The 9,932-nt window shown below is 55.5% G+C and overlaps 1 protein-coding gene across 1 annotated transcript in view; it reads left to right on the plus strand.

The window, feature by feature from the left end:
• LOC144952761 (tektin-1-like) overlaps positions 1–4,321 on the plus strand; it is a 22,795-nt gene extending 18,474 nt beyond the window's left edge. The window contains exons 6-8 of the mRNA XM_078883247.1: positions 932–1,151; positions 1,775–1,971; positions 3,304–4,321. Coding sequence (XP_078739373.1) covers positions 932–1,151; positions 1,775–1,971; positions 3,304–3,463 — 577 coding nt within the window. The 3' untranslated portion in view covers positions 3,464–4,321. The remainder of the gene's footprint in view (positions 1–931; positions 1,152–1,774; positions 1,972–3,303) is intronic.
• Positions 4,322–9,932: the final 5,611 nt, after the last annotated feature.

Below are 9,932 nucleotides of genomic sequence, written 5' to 3' on the forward strand. Positions count from 1 at the left end.
CACCCACTCACCCACCCACCCACCCACCCACCCATTCACTCACTCACCCACCCACTCACCCACCCACTCACCCACTCACCCACCCACCCACCCACTCACCCACCCACCCACTCACCCACCCCACCCACCCACTCACTCACCCACCCACCCACCCTCCCACTCACCCACTCACTCACTCACCCACTCACCCACCCACCCACCCACTCACTCACTCACCACTCACTCACCCACTCACCCACCCACCCACTCACTCACCCACTCACTCACTCACTCACCCACTCACTCACCCACTCACCCACCCACCCACCCACTCACTCACTCACTCACTCACCCACCCACTCACCCACCCACCCCCCCACCCACCCACTCACCCACCCACTCACCCACCCGCTCACCCACTCACCCACCCACTCACCCACCCACTCTCCCACCCCCTCCCCCCCCACTCACCCACTCCCCTCCCCCCCACTCACCCACTCACCCACCCACTCACTCACTCACTCACCCACCCACTCACTCACCCACCCACCCCCCCCACCCCTCCACCCACCCACCCACCCACTCACCCACCCACTCACTCACCCACCCACCAACGCACCCACTCACCCACTCACCCACTCACCCACCCACTCACTCACCCACCCACCCACCCACTCACCCACCCACTCACCCACCCAATCACCTCCCCACCCACCCACTCACCCACCTACCCACCAACCCACTCACTCACTCACCCACCCACCCACTCACCCACTCACCCACCCACTCACCCACCCACCCACTCCCCTCCCCCCCACCCACCCACCAACCCACCCACCCACCCACTCACCCACCCACCCACTCCCCTCCCCCCCCCACCCACCCACCAACCCACCAACCCACCCACCCCCCCACTCACCCACCCACCCACCCACCCCTCCACCCACCACAGAATCAGCGTCTCCTCTTGGCGTTCTGCCTGTGAGTCTCTGGCCTTGCGAGCATCTGTGGCGGTTCAAGCCTCCGACTCTCTGCTCGCCGTGGCCCTGGCAGCCCTGGGCAGGGCTCATGAGGACGCGAAGAACCAGTGGCAAGTCACGGGACGGGCTCTCACCACGGCGGTGAGCGTGGCCAGGGAGGGCAAACGACGCACAGAAGAGACCCTTGCACAGGTGAGGAGGTGGTGCGGGTTTTTTTTTTTCAAGTTTCTAGGTTTATTGTTTAGGTGTGCAGCCCTGTGAGCCATTCGGCTTTTGAATCGGGTGCAACCGCAACCAACAAACACATTTTTTTTATTTTAAAAGAATAAAAGTAAAATTATAATTTTAAAAAATTCTTTTTTCATTTTGTTTTGTTTCATTATGAAATAATCAAAATAGAACGTAATAAAATAATTGTATTATTTTATCGTGTAATTTTATTATGTTTTATTTTATTATAAAATAATAAAAATAGAACATGATAAAATACAGTTATTATTTTATTATGTTTTATTGTATTATAAAATAAAATAGAACAACAAAATTATTTTATTATTTTATTATGTTTTGTTTTATTTTAAAATGATCAAAATAAAACATACTAAAATAATACGATTATTTTATTATGTTTTATTTTAATTATTTTATAATTGTATTATCTTATAATGTTTTATTTTTATTATTTTATCATCTCCCTTCTACGTGACTCTACCGAAAGAACCGAGAACATTCACTTTGAAAACTTGAGTAAGCCTCTCACACGACAGTTCAGACTCTCACACCCCTCACCCCTCACCCTCCTTCCCCTCCACTAGACGATGGAGGCGATGTCCCTACAGCAGGAATCTCTGCGCCACGTGTCCGAGTCTCTGGGCGCTCTGGAGGCTCCTCTGGGCGTGTGCCGGGCTCGGCTGGAGGCCCGTGGGGAGAGGCCCCCTGGGGAACGATGCCCAGACACGGCTCAGAAACAGCTCCAGGCGGAGATGGAGATGCTGGTGGACAGCAGGGAGAGGTGAGGGGGGGGTGAGGGGGGGGTGAGGGGGGGTGAGTGGGGGGGGGGGTGAGGGGGGGGTGAGGGGGTGAGGGGGGGGTAGGGGGGGGTGAAGTGGGGTGAGGGGGTGAGGGGGGGGAGAGGCCCCCTGGGGAACGATGCCCAGACACGGCTCAGAAACAGCTCCAGGCGGAGATGGAGTTGCTGATGGACAGCAGGGAGAGGTGAGGGGGGGGTGAGGGGGGGTGAGGGGGGGGGGTGAGGGGGGGTGAGGGGGTGAGGGGGGGGTAGGGGGGGTGAGGTGGGGTGAGGGGGTGAGGGGGGGGAGAGGCCCCCTGGGGAACGATGCCCAGACACGGCTCAGAAACAGCTCCAGGCGGAGATGGAGATGCTGGTGGACAGCAGGGAGAGGTGAGGGGGGGGGGGTGAGGGGGGTGAGGGGGTGAGGGGGTGAGGGGGGTGAGGGAGGTGAGGGGGTGAGGGGGGTGAGGGAGGTGAGGGGGGGTGAGGGGGTGAGGGGGGGAGGTGGTGATGGTGGTGATGGTGGTGGTGGTGATGGTGGTGGAGGTGGTGGTGGTGGTGGTGGAGGTGGTGGAGGTAGTGGTTGTGGTGGTGGTGGTGGTGGTGGAGGTGGTGGGGGAGGTGGTGATGGTGGTGATGGTGGTGGTGGAGGTGGTGGAGGTGGTGGAGGTGGTGATGGTGGTGGAGGTGGTGGTGGTGGTGGTGGAGGTGGTGGAGGTAGTGGTTGTGGTGGTGGTGGTGGTGGTGGTGGAGGTGGTGGGGGAGGTGGTGATGGTGGTGATGGTGGAGGTGGTGGAGGTGGTGATGGTGGAGGTGGTGGTCGGGGAGGTGGTGGTGGTGGTGGTGGAGGTGGTGGTGGTGGTGGTCGGGGAGGTGGTGGTGGTTGTTGTGGTGGGGGTGGTGGTGGTGGTAGTGGTTGTGGTGGTGGTGGAGGTGGAGGAGGTGGTGGAGGTGGTGGTGGTGGTGGTGGTGGTGGTGGTCGGGGAGGTGGTGGTGGTGGTGGAGGTGGTGGTCGGGGAGGTGGTGGTGGTGGTGGTGGTGGTGGTGGTGGTCGGGGAGGTGGTGGTGGTGGTGGTGGTGGTCGGGGAGGTGGTGGTAGTGGTGGTGGTGGTGGTCGGGGAGGTGGTGGTGGTGGTGGTGGTGGTCGGGGAGGTGGTAGTGGTTGTTGTGGTGGTGGTGGTGGTGATGGTGATGGTGGTGGTCGTGGTAGAGGTGGTGGAGGTGTAGGAGGTGGTGTTGGTGGCGGACAAAAGGGTGTCATCATCCTTCTCCACGTGTCTCCTACTCAACGTGTCTCCTACTCGACGTTTCGGCCCCCCTCCCTTCCCCAAGGCTCACCGATGAGTTGAGGAATGGCGAGGCTCATCTGCGTGCCCTCCGGAGGTCTCAGCTGGGCCTGGAGGAGGAGCTGGAGAGCCGCGAGACGCTCCTGTACATCGACGGAGCGATGTGCACGCCGCTGTGGGACCACCTCGCCATCCGCGACCTCTAGAGGCTCAAGGCGGGGCCGGGTGGGAGACACTGGGTGTCTCTGTGTGTCTCTGTGTGTCTCTCTGAGACACTGAGAGTCTGTGTGTCTCTGTGGGTCTCTCACAGTGGCCGGGTGGGAGACACTGAGACACTGGGTGTCTGTGTGTCTCTGTGGGTCTCTCACAGTGGCCGGGTGGGAGACACTGGGTGTCTCTGTGTGTCTCTGTGGGTCTCTCTGAGACACTGAGAGTCTGTGTGTCTCTGTGGGTCTCTCACAGTGGCCGGGTGGGAGACACTGGGTGTCTGTGTGTCTCTGTGGGTCTCTCACAGTGGCCGGGTGGGAGACACTGGGTGTCTGTGTGTCTCTGTGTGTCTCTCACAATGACCGTGTGGGAGACACTGGGTGTCTGTGTGTCTCTGTGTGTCTCACAATGACCGTGTGGGAGACACTGAGAGTCTGGGTCTCTGTGGGTCTGTGTGTCTCTCACAATGACCGTGTGGGAGACACTGAGAGTCTGTGTGTCTCTGTGGGTCTGTGTGTCTCTCACAATGACCGTGTGGGAGACACTGGGTGTCTGTGTGTCTCTGTGTGTCTCACAATGACCGTGTGGGAGACACTGAGAGTCTGTGTGTCTCTGTGGGTCTGTGTGTCTCTCACAATGACCGTGTGGGAGACACTGGGTGTCTGTGTGTCTCTGTCTCTCACAATGACCGTGTGGGAGACACTGAGAGTCTGTGTGTCTCTCTGTGTCTCACAATGGCCGTGTGGAAGACACTGGGTGTCTGTGTGTCTCTGTGTGTCTCTCACAATGGCCGTGTCTGAGACACTGAGAGTCTGTGTGTCTCTCTGTCTCTCTGAGACACTGAGAGTCTGTGTGTCTCTGTGTCTCTCTGAGACACTGAGAGTCTGTGTGTCTCTCTGACTCTCTGAGACACTGAGAGTCTGGGTGTCTCTCTGTCTCTCTGAGACACTGAGAGTCTGTGTGTCTCTCTGTCTCTCTGAGACACTGAGAGTCTGGGTGTCTCTCTGTCTCTCTGAGACACTGAGAGTCTGGGTGTCTCTCTGTGTGTCTCACAATGGCCGTGTCTGAGACACTGAGAGTCTGTGTGTCTCTGTGTCTCTCTGAGACACTGAGAGTCTGTGTGTCTCTCTGTCTCTCTGAGACACTGAGAGTCTGTGTGTCTCTCTGTCTCTCTGAGACACTGAGAGTCTGGGTGTCTCTCTGTCTCTCTGAGACACTGAGAGTCTGTGTGTCTCTCTGTCTCTCTGAGACACTGAGAGTCTGGGTGTCTCTCTGTGTGTCTCACAATGGCCGTGTCTGAAACACTGAGAGTCTGTGTGTCTCTGTGTCTCTCTGAGACACTGAGAGTCTGTGTGTCTCTCTGTCTCTCTGAGACACTGAGAGTCTGTGTGTCTCTCTGTCTCTCTGAGACACTGAGAGTCTGTGTGTCTCTCTGTCTCTCTGAGACACTGAGAGTCTGTGTGTCTCTCTGTCTCTCTGAGACACTGAGAGTCTGTGTGTCTCTCTGTCTCTCTGAGACACTGAGAGTCTGGGTGTCTCTCTGTCTCTCTGAGACACTGAGAGTCTGGGTGTCTCTCTGTCTCGCACAATGGCCGTGTCGGAGACACTGAGATTCTGGGTGTCTCTCTGTCTCTCTGAGACACTGAGAGTCTGTGTGTCTCTCTGTCTCTCTGAGACACTGAGAGTCTGTGTGTCTCTCTGTCTCTCTGAGACACTGAGAGTCTGGGTGTCTCTCTGTCTCTCTGAGACGCTGAGAGTCTGTGTGTCTCTCTGTCTCTCTGAGACACTGAGAGTCTGTGTGTCTCTCTGTCTCTCTGAGACACTGAGAGTCTGGGTGTCTCTCTGTCTCTCTGAGACGCTGAGAGTCTGTGTGTCTCTCTGTCTCTCTGAGACACTGAGAGTCTGGGTGTCTCTGTGTGTCTCTCACAATGGCCGTGTCTGAGACACTGAGAGTCTGTGTGTCTCTCTGTCTCTCTGAGACACTGCGAGTCTGTGTGTCTCTCTGTGTCTCTCTGAGACACTGAGAGTCTGTGTGTCTCTGTGTCTCTCTGAGACACTGAGAGTCTGTGTGTCTCTCTGTCTCTCTGAGACATTGAGAGTCTGTGTGTCTCTGTGTCTCTCTGAGACACTGAGAGTCTGTGTGTCTCTCTGTCTCTCTGAGACACTGGGAGTCTGTGTGTCTCTCTGTGTCTCTCACAATGGCCGTGTCTGAGACGCTGAGAGTCTGTGTGTCTCTGTGTCTCTCTGAGACACTGAGAGTCTGTGTGTCTCTCTGTCTCTCTGAGACATTGAGAGTCTGTGTGTCTCTGTGTCTCTCTGAGACACTGAGAGTCTGTGTGTCTCTCTGTCTCTCTGAGACACTGGGAGTCTGTGTGTCTCTCTGTGTCTCTCACAATGGCCGTGTCTGAGACGCTGAGAGTCTGTGTGTCTCTGTGTCTCTCTGAGACACTGAGAGTCTGTGTGTCTCTCTGTGTCTCTGAGACACTGAGAGTCTGGGTGTCTCTCTGTCTCGCACAATGGCCGTGTCAGAGACACTGAGAGTCTGGGTCTGTGTGTCTCTCTGAGACACTGAGAGTCTGTGTGTCTCTGTGTCTCTCTGAGACACTGAGAGTCTGGGTGTCTCTCTGTGTGTCTCACAATGGCCGTGTCGGAGACACTGAGAGTCTGTGTGTCTCTGTGTCTCTCTGAGACACTGAGAGTCTGGGTGTCTCTCTGTGTGTCTCACAATGGCCGTGTCTGAGACACTGAGAGTCTGGGTGTCTGTGTGTCTCTCTGTGTCTCTCTGACCTTCCGATTGATCCCCGGGTCTGGGTGTCTCTCACAGAGGTGACTGGCCGATTGTCACTGGCCACGACCTCCGTGGAAAATTGGAGTTTTTGTTGTTTGCGAATAAAATGGGACGTTGGTGTGAAACGTACGGACTGTCTCCATTCAGTTCTTGATGTGATACCAGTTGCAAGGGGGCTTGATAACGTTGGGGGCGGGGCTTGAGGGAGTTGGGGGCGGGGCTAGAGGGAGTTGGGGGCGGGGCTAGAGGGAGTTGGGGGCGGGGCTTGAATGAGGGTGGGGGCGGGGCTAGAGGGAGTTGGAGGCGGGGCTTGAATGAGGGTGAGGGCGGGGCTAGAGGGAGTTGGGGGCGGGGCTTGAATGAGGGTGGGGGCGGGGCTTGAATGAGGGTGGGAGCGGGGCTTGAGGGAGTTGGGGGCGGGGCTTGAATGAGGGTGGGGCGGGGCTTGGGGGAGTTGGGGGCGGGGCTTGAAAGAGTGTGGGGGCGGGGCTTGAGGGCGTTGGGGGCGGGGTTTGAATGAGGGTGGGGCGGCGCTTGAGGGAGTTGGGGGCGGGGCTTGAGGGAGTTGGGGGCGGGACTTGAGAGAGTTGGAGGCGGGGCTTGAGGGAGTTGGAGGCGGGGCTTGAGGGAGTTGGGGGCGGGGCTTGGAGGATCGTGGGGGAGGGGGCTGCTGGGCAGGTGCGCGCGCGCCACGCATCACGTGACGGGTTGCGCGTGACTCGTCAGGGGGGTTGCCATGGCGATGCGAGATTCAAGGTGGTGGTTGTGGTGGTTATGGTGGTGGTGGTGGTTGTGGTGGTGGTGGTTGTGGTGGTGGTGGTTGTGGTGGTGGTGGTTGTGGTGGTGGTGGGAGTGGTGGTGGTTGTGGTGGTGGTGGTGGTGGGAGTGGTGGTGGTTGTGGTGGTGGTTGTGGTGGTGGTGGTGGGAGTGGTGGTGGTGGGAGTGGTGGTGGTTGTGGTGGTGGTTGTGGTGGTGGGAGTGGTGGTGGGAGTGGTGGTGGTTGTGGTTGGTGGTGGTTGTTGTGGTGGTTGTGGTGGTTATGGTGGTGGTGGTTGTGGTTGTTGTGGTGGTGGTGGTTGTGGTGGTGGTGGTAGTTGTGGTGGTTGTGATAGTGGTGGTTGTGGTGGTTGTGGTGATTGTGGTGGTGGTGGTTGTGGTGGTGGTTGTTGTGGTGGTTGTGGTGGTGGTGGTTGTTGTGGTGGTTGTGGTGGTTGTGGTGGTTGTGGTGGTGGTTGTGGTGGTTGTGGTGGTTGTTGTGGTGGTTGTGGTGGTTGTGGTGGTTGTGATAGTGGTGGTTGTGGTGGTTGTGGTGATTGTGGTGGTGGTGGTTGTGGTGGTGGTTGTGGTGGTTGTGGTGGTTGTGGTTGTGGTGGTGGTGGTGGTTGTGGTGGTGGTGGTGGTTGTGGTGGTTGTGGTTGTTGTGGTGGTTGTGGTGGTGGTGGTGGTTGTGGTGGTTGTGGTGGTGGTTGTGGTGGTTGTGGTGGTTGTGATAGTGGTGGTTGTGGTGGTTGTGGTGATTGTGGTGGTGGTTGTGGTGGTGGTGGTTGTGGTGGTTGTGATAGTGGTGGTTGTGGTGGTTGTGGTGATTGTGGTGGTTGTGGTGGTGGTTGTGATAGTGGTGGTTGTTGTGATAGTGGTGGTTGTGGTGGTTGTGGTGATTGTGGTGGTGGTGGTTGTGGTGGTTGTGGTGGTGGTTGTGGTGGTGGTGGTGGTGGATCTCTGTGTGTCTATGTGTCTCTATGAGTGTTTCTCTGTGTGTCTCTGTGGGTCTCTGTGTGTCTGTGTGTGTCTCTGTGTGTCTCTGTGTGTCTCTATGTGTCTCTGTGTGTCTCTATGAGTGTGTCTCTGTGTGTCTGTGTGTCTCTGTGGGTCTCTGTGTGTCTCTGTGTGTCTCTATGAGTGTGTCTCTGTGTGTCTGTGTGTCTCTGTGGGTCTCTGTGTGTCTGTGTGTCTCTATGAGTGTGTCTCTGTGTGTCTATGAGTGTGGGTCTCTGAGTGTCTCTATGAGTGTGTCTCTGTGTCTCTATGGGTCTCTGAGTGTCTCTGTGTGTCTCTGTTGTTTCTTTCGGAGTCTCTGAGTGATGATGGAGGTGATGATGTCATCGCTGAGTGTGTGTCTCTGTGTCTCTATGAGTGTGCGTCTCTATGTGTCTATGTGTGTCTGAGTGTCTCTGTGTGTGTGTCTCTGTGTGTCTCTATGAGTGTGTCTCTGTGTCTCTATGAGTGTGGGTCTCTGTGTGTCTATGTGTCTCTGAGTGTGGGTCTCTGTGGGTCTCTGTGTCTCTATGAGTGTGGGTCTCTGTGTGTCTCTGTGGGTCTCTGTGTGTCTATGTGTCTCTGTGTGTCTCTTTGTTGTATCGTAGTCTCTGAGTGATGGTGGAGGAGGTGGTGATGTCATCGCTGAGTTTAGAATCGTTTCGACGTTCCTTGGGCCTGAGTCAGACCGCGTGCCCGCGTGGTCACGTGGGCGGGTCGCGTGGTCACGTGGGCGCGTCGCGTGGACACGTGGGCGGGTCGCGTGGTCACGTGGGCGGGTCGCGTGGTCACGTGGGCAGGTCGACAAACTCGAATGGGCGGATCGCGAGCACATTCACACAGATACATACACACATACACACACATACACACACATACACACATTCATACATACACACACATACACACACATACACACAGATACATACATTCATACACACACACACATACATTCATAAACACATACACACACATTCACACACATTCATACACACATACACACATACACACACACACACACATTCATACACACACATGCACACACACATTCACACAGATACACATACACACACATACACACATTCATACACATTCATACACACACATTCACACAGATACATACACACACACACATTCACACACATACACACACACACATTCACACACATACACACACATACATACATTCATACACACATACACACACAGATACACACACACATACATACACATACACACACATACATACACATATACACACATTCATACACACACATACATACACACACACATTCACACAGATACATACACACACACACACATACACACACACATTCACACAGATACATACACACACACACACATATACACAGATACATACACACACACATACACACACACACATACACACACACATACACACACACATTCACACAGATACATACACACACACATACACACATACACACACACATTCACACACACCCACTCACTCACCCACCCACTCACTCACTCACCCACTCACTCACCCACCCACTCACCTACCCACTCACTCACCTACCCACTCACTCACCTACCCACTCACTCACCTACCCACTCACTCACCTACCCACTCACTCACCTACTCACTCACACTCACCTAAACACTCACCTACTCACTCACCTACCCACTCACCTACCCACTCACTCACCTACCCACTCACCCACTCACTCACCCACACACTCACCTACCCACTCACTCACCCACTCACTCACCTACCCACTCACCTACTCACTCACCTACCCACTCACCTACTCACTCACACTCACCTGCCCACTCACTCACACTCACCTAAACACTCACCTACTCACTCACCTACTCACTCACCTACTCACCCACACACTCACCTACCCACTCACCTACCCACTCACTCACCTACCCACTC

The sequence above is a fragment of the Lampetra fluviatilis genome, chromosome 69 (genome assembly GCF_964198595.1).
Source record: "Lampetra fluviatilis chromosome 69, kcLamFluv1.1, whole genome shotgun sequence".
Lineage (NCBI taxonomy): Eukaryota > Metazoa > Chordata > Hyperoartia > Petromyzontiformes > Petromyzontidae > Lampetra > Lampetra fluviatilis.